The sequence below is a fragment of the Lissotriton helveticus genome, chromosome 1_1 (assembly GCF_964261635.1).
Source record: "Lissotriton helveticus chromosome 1_1, aLisHel1.1, whole genome shotgun sequence".
Lineage (NCBI taxonomy): Eukaryota > Metazoa > Chordata > Amphibia > Caudata > Salamandridae > Lissotriton > Lissotriton helveticus.
The window spans coordinates 502,788,592-502,803,228 of NC_136057.1; the positions used below are offsets into that span (position 1 = coordinate 502,788,592).

The 14,637-nt window shown below is 41.9% G+C and overlaps 1 protein-coding gene across 2 annotated transcripts in view; it reads right to left on the bottom strand.

Annotated features, from left to right (window-relative positions):
• The window catches only part of CRACR2A (calcium release activated channel regulator 2A), a 990,950-nt gene that overhangs the window by 568,493 nt on the left and 407,820 nt on the right, over window positions 1–14,637 (bottom strand). For both annotated transcript variants that reach the window (XM_078673953.1, XM_078673952.1), the window contains exon 3: window positions 205–316. In XM_078673953.1, the coding sequence (XP_078530079.1) occupies window positions 205–316 (112 nt within the window). The remainder of the gene's footprint in view (window positions 1–204; window positions 317–14,637) is intronic.

The window sequence follows — 14,637 nt, forward strand, 5'->3', positions numbered from 1 at the left end:
TGTGGTAAGAGCTAGACCCATCTGCAGAAATGTCAAAGGAGACAGATGCTAACTATAATATTAGTGCACCAGCCTCTGCGTCTTTCCATTCTCAAGACTGCACCTAATACCATTTACAAAAGGCTGCACTGTTCAAATAACAAGCACTATGTTATTTATTTTATCGTGCTGCCTTGGCATTCTCAAGTTTAATATAAAACTTACTGAATCCTGTGGTGAATTCCTCCAGTGAAAGAGAACCATTGCCATCTGAGTCCAGGGTATCAAATACATTTTCCAGTTCATCCAGACTGAGTGGTAATTCACCATGAAGCCTCTGAAATGAATCAAACATTTCTAAGAAGTTAGAAAATAATAATAAAGAAACTAAGCGTGAGCTCACATTGCGCAAACTCATCTGTTTAGTTAAGTGAAACACAGTTAAGTAATGAGTTATTGCTTAATTATTTCAAGGTAGAGTTATACACTAAGGAACTGCTACCATCAGTTGCACAAGAACAAATCAGCAAACAGTTGCTTGAAACTAACTAGAAATAGAAGCAATCACATATAAAAAAGCACCATCAATACTAATAGGACTGACTTATAAATTGAAGTAACACTTAACATTCATTGATAGGCTTAGGCACTCAAAAGTCAACATACATTCACTCTGTCACTGATCTTTGCACTCATGCATCCCTTCATCCACAATGTTTTCATTCACCTATTTACAGACCAACAATAAAATACAAACAAACCCAATAACATACACAAGATAAATAATAGATCAAAAATAGAAAAAAAAGAAAACTTTTTCCTGTCTAAACAAGGAAGGCAGATATATTTTTTAGCCATTTATTAAGTGCAAACAAACACCCGTAAGGTCCTCGGCACTATGCTTCCAATATCAGATAGAATGAATCCTACTTGGGAATGGCTGTCTTGCAGTGGTATTATATATAGTATAAATTGGTTTTAAAGATCCAGACTGGCCATCACATTCAGAACCTTGATTTGACTTTAACTATTAATGATAATATATTTCGGAGCACTCTATTTAGAAAACCCACAGCAGGAAAGAGAAATTTGTATGGCATCAATAATCCCCCTAGAACTTTGAATAGATCATCCCCGTACTCCGTGCTAAACACAATTGCAGCAATAGTGAAGATTTTTGATATAGTGCAGGAAGAAATGACCGAAAGATTTCTAGACAGAGGATATTCTGTTTCAGGATTGGATTCAGCTAAAGACCGGGTCAAATAATACTCACATCAGGACCTTCAAGTAGGTAAGATTGAACCTCAAGTAGAACCAAAGGTGAGATATATAACTGAATTTTCAACAGACACAGCTGCTGTCTGTAGAATATTTTGCATAAACTTGCATATTTGAGGTCAAATAACACGATTACCCAAACACTAAATATACATCCATAAATCACATGTAGGAGTAGTACTTCCGTGAGGGACTCCCTAATCCATAGCTATTTTCCATCAAAGGAGAGTTTGCAGTTAGATATGTCTGATACAGGATTTTACCCATGCATGAACTGTAAAGCGGTTGTTTAATCAAAGGAGGAAGGTAGAAGTAGAGATTCAATCAGCTTCCGTTCCATATAGTAAAAAATCAAAGGGTAAGGAATCACACATCCTGTTCATGGTCTAGGGTTCTTGTATGGTGAAGATCCTCATTCACATTAAGCATACGGTGTAGTATATCTTGATTCCCTGCTCTGTTGTTTAAGTGAGAAGTATAATCATTGGGTCTTTTATCACTTGAGTGCTCGGTTCTCCAAGTGATCTCCTTATCCTCCACCAGGAGGTAGAACTTCTGGTTTACCAAGGATGGGCAAAGGTTAAAAAGGTGAATTGGTGGCACTGAGGGTCTTCACCATACAAGAACCCTAGATCCTGGTAAGAAAAGGACGTGTGAACTGTAAATCATCCAACTATATATGGGACCAACCCCTTATGTCCACTTTGAACTGAGTCCACTCGCTACAGAACCACCAGAGCAAAGGATTTATTATGGTGGTGCTGTAGCAAGTAGCAGCAGTATCAGCCTGCAGTAGGCGACCCATGAGGCACTCTGATACTGCGGCTTTAGCACTTTATAAAGCATGAATGCAGATATGGCTCTTTAACTTTAACCCGGCTGAGATTACACGTATGCTGTGTGGTGGTGAAATGCCGACTCCACGCAACATGTTTCCCCTGAAGATTGGGATTGTCAGAATGTACAAAACATACTGCGCACAGTAATCAATGATTACATCTTGGACTGTTTTATTCTACAAAGTTTCAGACATCTTTTTGTATATATGCATCATTGTAAATGATGCACTTTACTGTCCTTTTTGAGCACCACGCCATCTGCACTTCACTTGATTTTGATGAAATGCATATGGGGGTTTAAAAATAAACTGAGCAGTACTGTTGGATAATGTAGAGATTGGATTTGGAGTGTTTTGCACACTATTGCACACTCAAAAAAGAGTCCCACTGAACGGTAAAGCATGAATAAATCGTAGGAAGGTCAATTTATATTAAATGTCAGGTAAGAAAAGATCAGTTAAAATCACAAAATGACTGAAGTGCAACTCGGACTGTACAGTGTACTGTTTGCTATGTCAATGTAAAAATGCCTTTTAGAGTATATACATGCAATAAGGAAGTGGGGGGGCTTGTTCAGGCAGCTCATGCTAGTATTTGCAATCTCCTGAAATGGTATTGTATAGATAGGGTAGTCCTCAATGAAAGAGGAGGCAATAGTACACTGATGAGCAGACTGGTTTATTATTAACCTGTAGAACAAGACCCCCAATGGACTCAACAGTAATGAAGAACTGGCTGTTCATCTAAGGTAGTGAAGATTCTTCCAGTTAAGGGTAACAAAGTGTACATATTGTAGAGTTGGACAGAACATTGCACAGCTCACATTGGAATTATATCAGATGGCACTTTATGTGGAACTAGTATACCCCTTTCTATCCCGTTCAATTGGGTTAGTCTGACAGCCTAACAGAACTCCTTTTTTTTGGTCTTCATTGCTCTGTTTTGCATACACAAGTTGGCTGTTCTATGTTTTTTGGTTTATTTGGTCTATTTGCCTTTTAAAAGGTGAGTCAGAGTAGGAATCATTCAAAAATGTTTTGGAGAATCTCTTGAGTTGGGATACTAGTGATATGAATTTCCATTTAATTGTATTTGGTGGCCATTTGAAAACAATCTAAATTAATGAAATTCTTTGGGGAAACACAGTTTCAAGCTAAATCATGCTGTTTCTTATAGGAAAAAGATCGTACTATTAGTGGCATGCATAAGGCTTAAATTAAATCGACATAGATGCCAAATGATATAGGCACATTCAGGGACTTATTGTTAAGTAATAATGCATTATCATTGATACGTATTCCTATGAAATTGCACTTCTTCAAGAAGGACTAGTACTGACATAGGAAGATAAACATGTATTTGAGGAGGTGAGCCTTTGTGTCATAATACGGCATGATTGTACAATTTTAGATCTCATTGAGGACATTGTTTGAAAGTAACAATCACATCTAACAAATGTGCTTTTTAAATGAATTATGTACATTTTTTGTATCAAGAATACATGTATTCCAGTTGCGGTACCAAACGTGAGATACCCAGCAATACAAGCTTAAGGCACTTTAAAAAGGCCAAGATGGCCGAAACATTTGTATTTAATTTGGAATCATTTGAACCTTTCTCTGTTTCTATAACACAAAAGTTTGTTTTTATAAAAAAAGGAGGAGGTATTTTTAACTAAAGCACAGTGTTCAAGGTATGGAGCCAAAACACATCTGTTTTTTTGCATATGGTGAATTAATAACCATCTTGAGAACCTACCGAAGTACTTGAAATTTGTTCTGGAGTGTGGGGATCTACTCCGTTGTCACCAATCACCCACCTCGACAGCATCTGCAGTGACAAGTGGACCGTTTGGAGAATTATATATATATATATATATATATATATATATATATATATATATACAAATAGATAGATATTCACTGGAAATAAACAAGGGTTCCAGGTACGTTACAGTAAGGCTGAGATTTCACTCATACAAAACCAGAGAAACTGAGCTAACTATAACTCATGCCCCTGCAATGCACTGCTTATGACCTCTCATATTACATCACTCATGACATGGTCAGTAACATCAGTGATGTCATCTCAAATGACATCACTGATTACATCATCAGGTGACTGTTTCTAAAACATTTATGAGTGTTAAATATAGACACACCAAGGTGTATTGATGAGTCAGTGGGTGTATGTGTATCTGTATGGATGATTTAGTGAGTGCGTAACTGACTGTATAAGTGAGTGATTATATGTGTCTCAATGGGTATGGGTGAGTGACTAATCTGGGTGAATGTCTGTATCAGTCTGTCAGCTGGTGTGTAAGTGGCTGCATGGGTTGGTGAGTGGATAAATGAGTGCCTATATGGGATATTCATTGGTTGTCTGAGTACCTGAATGGGTGTATGAGTGTCTGTGTGGGGGGTGAGGAGGGTGTGACTCACTGCATGTATGAGTGACTGAGTGAATCACTGGTTGTATGGCTTCATGAGTGCATCTCAGAAGGGCTGTATGGGTGAGTTAGTGTGCATATGGCTGTGTTGCTGAGTGAATGGATGGGGGGCCAAAGCTTACCTTGAGACACCAGCCGTGAGGGAAACGGCAAACAGCAAGGACACGGGCAGAGCGGGAGCGCCGAGAGACTCCCGCACCTCCACCTCTACCGCCTACAAGCCCCAGCAGCCTTAGGGGCGGCGCAGCAGGAGCGCGTCAGCAGAGCGCCCGGAGGCGCTAGAAAGCGGAGCCTGCGTCCAGGAGCCCGGGGGACCAAAGCTTACCTTGAGACACCAGCCGTGAGGGAAACGGCAAACAGCGGCAGCAAGGACACGGGCAGAGCGGGAGCGCCGAGAGACTCCCGCACCTCTACCTCTACCGCCTACAAGCCCCAGCAGCCTTAGGGGCGGCGCAGCAGGAGCGCGTCAGCAGAGCGCCCGGAGGCGCTAGAAAGCGGAGCCTGCGTCCAGGAGCCCGGGGGACCAAAGCTTACCTTGAAACACCAGCCGTGAGGGAAACGGCAAACAGCGGCAGCAAGGACACGGGCAGAGCGGGAGCGCCGAGAGACTCCCGCACCTCTACCTCTACCGCCTACAAGCCCCAGCAGCCTTAGGGGCGGCGCAGCAGGAGCGCGTCAGCAGAGCGCCCGGAGGCGCTAGAAAGCGGAGCCTGCGTCCAGGAGCCCGAGGGACCAAAGCTTACCTTGAGACACCAGCCGTGAGGGAAACGGCAAACAGCGGCAGCAAGGACACGGGCAGAGCGGGAGCGCCGAGAGACTCCCGCACCTCTACCTCTACCGCCTACAAGCCCCAGCAGCCTTAGGGGCGGCGCAGCAGGAGCGCGTCAGCAGAGCGCCCGGAGGTGCTAGAAAGCGGAGCCTGCGTCCAGGAGCCCGGGGGACCAAAGCTTACCTTGAGACACCAGCCGTGAGGGAAAAGGCAAACAGCGGCAGCAAGGACACGGGCAGAGCGGGAGCGCCGAGAGACTCCCGCACCTCTACCTCTACCGCCTACAAGCCCCAGCAGCCTTAGGGGCGGCGCAGCAGGAGCGCGTCAGCAGAGCGCCCGGAGGCGCTAGAAAGCGGAGCCTGCGTCCTCTCGCCCCGCGAGTCGCGCGCGGGAGCGCCCGGGGCCAAGCCCGGGCAAAGTGCGGGCCCTCTACGGCCCTCATCGGCAGGAGTAGGCAGGGTCAGGGCCAGAAACGCTGCAGGAAATATTTGCGTGATCCACTCTTCAAGTAAGACTTATCGCTCTAAGATTTTGCTACCTGACATTTTATTTGTACAATAGTGAGTCTGCGTGTATTTTGTAAACATGCCTACAAAACCTGAGGAAGCCCCGCTAAACACTATTGACAATTACCTTGTCCAGACTGTTAAAAAAATAAACATGCAGAGGAGAGATTCTCTGGGGTTGAGCCAATCCCCAGACTTACGATGTCTGTCCCCTTCCGCATCTACTTTGACTGATGACACCATACTGAAGGAAGTCTATCGCGTGGTCATAACTAGCGGCCCTATTTCTCAAGGAACAAGTGGCACATCTGTTAACGTAGCCCCGGCCTCTGAGGCACCCAATGTAGAGGCTGAGAGCGACATTGATATTGACTCCGATCAGGAGATACAGACTTGCGTCTCATCTGACGAGCAGTCGCCTATAGGGCGTGCCACCAGGTCAAGACGATTATGCACCAAAAATCCACCAAAGCGGGGCGGGCTACGATCGGGGACAAGATGGAAGAGGGCTATTACCCCAAAGTCTAAGCAAGTGAATAGTGTTGAGGATAAATTAAATCACACAATTGAGGATGCTTTTTTTGAAAAAATTGCTGATTTTCTTGAGTTAAAAATCAACGCTATTATTAAACCTCTAATATCAAAAATTGACAAACTGCAAGCGGAGGTCAAGAAGTTGGGTGGACTCCACACTATGGTTGCAGGTGCGGTAGAAAATATAACTACGCTAGTTACAAATTTGAGTAATAACACAGGGGGAAATGTTGTTAGAGAGGTTGTAGGTGAAGGCGTAGGAAACCAGTTGCCAGAAGAGAATTCACCACCTCATCCACCAACATTGACTGTTAACAGTGAGGGTCCTCTATTAGTTAACACTCCAACAGACAGAATCCTTTCGGTCAATATCCCCCCAGTACAAGTTCACTCAATGGACCCCCTACAATTTATAGTTGAAGCCACACCAGTGGTTTTAGTTCTAGCAAATGTCCCTCCTCTGGAAGGGGGAACAGCGGAAAGTCCCACTTCTCTCACAAGCAAGGCCTTACACTGGTTAACCAGTAACATGCGGCTAGCACCAGGGGGAAAGTACTATCTGGCAAGCGTAATCAAGTCAGCAACTAGGGTCCCCTGGTTGGGAAACCGGCCGAAAAAGTTCAAAGGGGACTGTGTGGCAGTGAGCTTTTCAAATCAAGACGTCCTTCCCAACATTCTTGCTAACTTATTCCCTCCCCAACGCAGACAGGGTACTGTTGTTCCCTTAACCCTAAAGTTTTTCTACGGTGAACAGCAGGATGTTACCTACCCAAGGACCCCTGCGCCAGGGTGGGACAGAAATTGGGATTCGAACCTCAGATGGGGGCAGGACCCAAGGTATAATGTAGCAGCCCACCATTCCCACTCAGTACAGCACAATTCTTTTGCACAGCCCCTTCAACTGTTCAATCGCTATGCCCCGTTATCCTTCATGGACCAAAACGATTGACTCTCCCCTAGACAAGACAGTAATGGTGAGGGTCCTCAGCCTGCTCCCAGTTCATTATTTTGGAACTCTGCAGGTATTAGGGTCTGTAGAATTATGAGCTGGAATATCGCTGGTCTCAGAGCCAAATATAACGACAAGAATTGGCTGGACATAATTAGATCCTACGACGTCCTTGCCTTTCAAGAAACCTGGGAAACGTCAGACAGACTGGCTTTGGGCGGCTTTTCCCACTTTACTGTACCTGCAGATCCTAGTAAAGCAGGAAGGGCAAAGGGGGGCTTGGCTATATACATCACACTAGATATTCAAGGAAAGCCAAGACATATTAAATCTAACTTAAAAAACTGTTTAGCGGTTGAACTAACTACATCAAACTTTCAGCCTATATTATTTGTTAATTTTTATAATTCCCCCGTCAGTCAAACCCCAAATGAGCATCTGGCAACTCTAGAGGAATTCCTGTCTACCCACAGTGAGAACAGTGTCCATGGGTATGAGGTGATCCTTATGGGTGACTTTAACATCCATCCATGCCATGCGGATTGCCATGTGGAACACGAGGAATCTTCCCCCTATTCCTCCCCACCGCATTTCGAACACTCATCACGTGGAGAGGCTTTGGAATTGCTCCTAGCAACTTTTAACCTCTATGAATCATGTAGTTGCCCCACAGGCCCGAGGTTACCAACATATGTGGGCAATGACACAGGCACAATTATAGACTATATCTTTTTATCTTCTAGTATTCTGCCTGAAGTTATTAACTATAAGGTAGAAACTACAGTTTTTAGCGATCATAACCCTGTGATTCTAGAGATCATATCTCAGGGAGTCTTGGGAAAAAGGGAGATTGATGCTTTATGTGTGACAGAATTGGTCCCGAGAGATCAGAATCGTAGACTGAAATGGGATCAAGTAACCCCAATCACCTTTTTACAGGAAACTCTGGCTAAAGTTGAGGGGGAGGTTGCCATTTGTTTGGACAATAATAACTCTGGTACCACCATGATAGAGGCTTTCAATGTTATCTGCCGTCAGGTCAATCTAGACCTGACCGTAAAGATAAAGCCTAACAGGCTCAGGGGCCCCAAATGGTTTGACTCAAATTGTTCCAAGGCTCACTCAATCCTCCTAAAGGCCCTAAAAAATAAACCTAGAGATAAAGAGCAGATAGCATCACTGAGGAAACAATACAGTTATGCTATCAGGGTGAGGAAATCTGGGATTAAAAAGGAGGCCTGGAATGATTTATTATTGCCTGATATACAGAGAGACAGCGCCAAATTCTGGGCAATAATAAACCACCCATACTTCGTGGGACTAGAGAATCAGAGAGCAGATTGCATTATACCAGACGAACAGTGGGTGACACATTTCAGTAACATCTATAGCTGTCCTGATACCACTCCAGACTGTGAGATGCCATTCACACAAGCAGTAACTACCATCTCTCCTTTTAGTTTAGAGGAGGTGAAAAAAGCAATTAATGACACACTCTATAAAAATGATCAAGGGAAAAGTGAGCGACCCAGTTAAACCCTTGAGGGCTTGGGTAATAGAGTGAATGGGTAAAGATGCCTTCAAGGGATGTGATTTAAATGAAACTAAATTATTTAATCTGACTTAGTAGGAGGAGAAATCAATTAACCCCATGTATAAATCATATGTTACTATGCAAAAGATCTATTCGTTTGAATCATATTTAACAAAAAACAAACACATTAAAACATAAAAACAACGAAACACAAAGGTGTATATACAAAAGGATTTTATCACAAAAAATTCTCGGATCAGCAATAAATCAAAAAAGCAGGTAAGGAAAAGCTGGTGTAAGTAGCGTATTAATAGACTAATAAACAACACAGCAAAACCTAAAAAAGAACATCTATACCAAACAAATAATGAATCAAACACTGCAGGGATAAGACGGATGTCGACGTTTCGGTCTCTTAGAATAAAATTATCGAGACCATCCTCAGGACTGTTGTCAATTAAACACTGCTGAAGGCTGTAATGTAATCTGCAACATAAATGTTTACAATTACATGTCTGTCATAGTTCAAACCAAGTAATCCATACACCCATGTGACAAAACTAACTACAAAAATACGTGACTTACTAAAAATAACATGACAAACACATTTCATAATTATGGAATACACATATATTACAACACCATTTTGAGCAAGCAATACCATTAATCCAAATCTGTGCCTGCTCGAACTAATTTGTATCTGCAAAAGGGTAAAGTTGGTCATATACATGTTCATAGAACTTAAATCATTTAGGCAAACAGAATGGAGAACATGGCGAAGATGCTATCTACACATATTCGAGACAGTTCAAAATAAATGCAGTTCCAACATTTCAACCTGTTAACTCAGCTATTTTGAAGACCTTATACATCAGTGTGGCCATATCTATAAGTCGCATATCAGCGAATACTGCATATAGATTGTCAAAGAACCACATGGTAGCACCAAGGCCAAGTATCTAACAGTGATGTTTACATAGTACACATTAAATGCGAATCATGTGAATGTTTCACAAACGTACCAGGGTGGAAAGCCAAAGTGCTGGTCGCTGCCAGAGGTTTAAGGGCCAAAAATGGTACCTAAATAAGAGCCAGGGCTTAATATATATCAGGTTTATGCAATTGAAGACTGTATACAGATTTCCAACAACACACAGAGAACATAGTACCTATTAATGAGGACACCAGGAGGACGTGAATCCGTCGCTTTAGAGTGGTTGGTGACTCAGGGTTAAAAAACGCTGAAAACATGATAAAGAGGGCCGTAAATATAATGTAATCTACCTCTGGCGCACATGGGTGTAAATAAATCTAAATTAAACACACCTCGGTGTATGGCAAAGCGGGACCTGCAGTCCACGTAGCGTCTGAAGTGTTCGTCCACAAAGAGTTAAAATCTAAAGAGAGGGGTACAACGAACTTAGCCAGTCATACAGAAAGTTTACTCTGACTTCTAAGGGATATCGAAAGAGTAGCTACCTTTTTTAAATGCAGCAATCACAAAGATCAGGACCATAGGGCGCTTGAATATCAGGGCGCTGGAATCTTTAAAGTTACTGCAAACAAAACGATATGACAGCCAATGAGTGTCAATATCAGGTGAAAATGCGCTATAAGCAGAGAGTCCATACTGGCGTATAAAGCTTACCTAGACTACACAACAAGGTCGAAGACAATCTGACCAGGAGCACGACAGGCACCGCATAAACAGCGGTCTGCCGGCATGCCATTTAAAGTGAAGTTTGGAGCGCGAAAGAGGACTACGCGTGACTGTATACCTCAGCAGAGTATGAGCGCCATCTTTGAATGGACAAAAAAACAAAAAAACGGCTCAAGTCAAAACATAGACTAATGTGATATAGCACAAAGTTATTTAACCAATGCGCATTCAGAAAGGGGAATCTATTGTAATAGTTAGTAAGTTGGTGAAACATCCGCATTTACAAGGTGTATTAAAAAGGTGTATTACTTGGAGTCCGGCGAGCGAAAGAATTTTCAACCCTATAAATCAAGTTATACAGAGTAGACATACATGCTGTTATTTACACATTCATATTTTCATTGCATCGACCGGCAAGCAGATAAATTTAAACACTCTATAAATGCCAACTATACAAAGTGAGCATACATGCTATTGTCTTCACATTCAGAATATCATTACATTAGTACAGGCATGTGCCAAGGGGAATGGTGTCTAGGATAGGCAAGCAAGAGCATGCCATTCTGTAGCAGAGTTAATACCCCTTCTGACTGTATCAGTTTATTTATTATTTATTTATTAATTAATCTTATAGAGCGCGACAGCTACCCATAAGGGTTTCCCGGCGCTGATTGACAGTAAGCACATAGTTGATCCAGTTAGGCAGATCAATTTGCCTTCTCTTAATGAGAGAATTCTGTCAACATTGTTTTGGCGTACATTCGGTCGAATAACTTCGAGTACCCACCACAGCATGTCAGTCTCTTTATGACCCAGTTGTAGATAGTGTTCAACTAATGGGGCATTCTCCTTCTTACAGCGAATTCGCGACTGGTGCTGCAGTATACGTTTTTTGATGGGCTGTATGGTTTTACCCAAATAATGGAGAAGACAGGGGCATTGGATGCAATACACCACATTAGTGGTGTTACAGTTGGAGAAATTCTTAGCTGTAAACTTAATACCATTAATCATACATGTTTTCATAGTCATAGTCGTGGCACATGCCACACAGTTGTTACATTTGTGATGGCCAGTTAATGGAGCAAGTTGCCTCATATTGTCTACGATATTTTCTTGTGTGGTGTTATCGGATGCATGGATAAGCCTATCCTGCAGATTCGTACCACGTTTAAACGAAAACAGTGGTTTTTGAGTAAATTCTGGTAAAGAACAGAGCAAACTCCATTGTTTAGAGACAATTTTCTTGATTGCATTCGAATGCGTACCGAATGTTGAGACACAGACAATGTTTACTTTATTTTGGCGTTTGTTAACTGTTAACAAAGCCTGGCGGTCATTATACCATGCCCTTTTCATGGATTTTCTCAGCAGCCTTGACGGATAACCTCTTATTTGGAGTTTATCCTTCAATTTGCGGGCTTCACAGAAATAATCATCCTTATATGTACAGTTCCGTCGTAGACGGAGAAACTGTCCAAAGGGTAACCCGTCTTTCAACGCCTGAGGATGATGGCTGGTATATCGCAGCAGAGTGTTTCTGGCTGTCTTTTTAGTGAATAGGGTGGTATATAAATGATTATTCGAATCCACTTTAATTATGATGTCTAAAAACGGCATTGCGGTTGTGTTTTGTTCCAAAGTGAACTGTAGATTGATGTTCCTGGAATTGAGCCATAGATGAAAGTCATGAAGCTGTTCAACAGACCCAGCCCAGACCATAAACACGTCATCTATATAACGCAGCCACTTCAATATATTTGTCGAGTATGGATTAGAACAGTGCCAAATATATTGGTCTTCAAAATCAGCGACATAGATGTTAGCTATGTCAGGAGCAAAAATTGCGCCCATGGCTACTCCTTTTTGTTGTAAATAAAACGTGTTTTGGAATAGAAAGAAATTTTCACACAACGGAATTCTAATGCATTCCATGATAAAGGATGACGGAACAGAATGAGGTCTCGGCCTTGATTCTAATAAGGTGTTCAGTATATCCAATATCTCAATTTGGGGAATGTTTGTGTACAAACTTTCTATATCCATAGATACAAGTATGTTGGTCATGGGATCAAAAGGGAAATTCTCAACCTCATTAATAACAGCTGTTGTATCTCTGATGTAAGATGGCCGCTCCACAGCAAACGGTCTAATAAAGAAATCTGAGTATGTTGCGAGTGGCTTTAAGATGGAGTTGCACCCCGAAACAATCGGCCGACCAGGTGGATTGTTAAGGTCTTTATGCACCTTGGGGAGCTTATATATCACAGGTACTGTTGGTGTTTTATTAACCAGAAAGGAAGCCTCCTTTTCATTCAACCAGCCGCCTTCAAGTCCCAATTTACTTAGGGCTTGAATTTCTAATGTCAGTCTTTTGGTCGGGTTACTTGCAAGTTTCTGATAATGGGTAGGGGTAGAGAGTTGTCTCATCATTTCCAGATTGTATTTGGATTTTTCCCACAGGACTATCCCACCGCCCTTGTCGGCTGGTTTTAGTAGAGCTTGTGGTAACTTTTGAAGGTTTTGGAGTGCTAATTGTTGTTCCTTTGGTAGATTAGATTTATATCTACAGGAGTTTTGAAATAAAGATTCAATTTCAATGAGTGTGGCATTTTCAAAAGTAATAATGTCCTTGTGTACCATCGTGTTAGATGGGTAGAAAGTAGATGGATTCCTCAATCCCGTAAATCCTCTTTTAGGATCTGAGGGAGAACTCGCAAAAAAGTTCTTCAAACGGACTGTACGAAAAAAACGGTACAGCTCCAGTTTGGTTTGGAACAAATCATTCCTATATGTAGGAACAAAGCTCAACCCATTGGATAGGACTGCCACTTCTTGTTCTGATAGATTATGCAGCGACAAATTAAAAATGGGTATTGTCAGGTCCTCATCTACCACTCGTAGTATTGGTTCCGGGTCCGGCGGAACCCCGGAGTGTATTGTCTGCGGAACCATCCTCGTCTCGATTGTTGAGGTCTCCCTGGTGGTCTGGAGCCTCGTTGGTCCTGTGCTAAAAAAGGCTGGTGAGATGTGGAGGGTTGTGGGTCCTGCTGACGGTAGTTAGTGTTGAATGATCTATCACTGCCAGACTCAGAACCGGTGTCAGAGAAATTGACTCGTTTATTAGGTTGTTGGTTGGCACCTTGGGAGGTGTAAAAATCTTTTCTTAAGTAGGGATACGTTCTTTCCTTATTGTATCTCCTAATATCGTTTTGCAATTTGTCACACTTCTTTTGAGAGTTAAACTCCTCAAACTCTTTGATTGTTTGATGAATTGTATCCAAAAGAAGTTTGCTATTGGTAATTGAACTGTCACCTGAGATTTTATTTTCCAGGGATTGGATTTCTTTTGTCAAGATTTGTATTTGTCGAAGTGCAGTTTCTATGCTCAGAACCATCCAGGTTCGTGAGCACCTATGAGCGGAGAAACTGAAGCCAATTTTAAATTCTTCGTCGTCTACAAATATGATCGGTACATTGCGTATTTGTAGACCCGCCGGTATAATATTGGCGTTCAGGCAATCTGTCAGGAATTTCGCATGTAATTCTGTGCGAACTAGCTTCTTTTTCAACCTTTCAAGTTGATTGAGATCTGAATCAAGCGGTAGATTGGTACTAGGCCCTTTATTCCCTAAAAGGGAAGGACCAGATGCAATCTTTAAAATATATTCATCTGAGTACACCAAAGTTTCTGCCTCAGACATGGACTTAACTAAAAAAATTCAAGAACAACCACTGGTTAAAGTGACTCACAACAGGCAACCGCCTGCGCGAAATAATGATCAAGGGAAAAGTGAGCGACCCAGTTAAACCCTTGAGGGCTTGGGTAATAGAGTGAATGGGTAAAGATGCCTTCAAGGGATGTGATTTAAATGAAACTAAATTATTTAATCTGACTTAGTAGGAGGAGAAATCAATTAACCCCATGTATAAATCATATGTTACTATGCAAAAGATCTATTCGTTTGAATCATATTTAACAAAAAACAAACACATTAAAACATAAAAACAACGAAACACAAAGGTGTATATACAAAAGGATTTTATCACAAAAAATTCTCGGATCAGCAATAAATCAAAAAAGCAGGTAAGGAAAAGCTGGTGTAAGTAGCGTATTAATAGACTAATAAACAACAC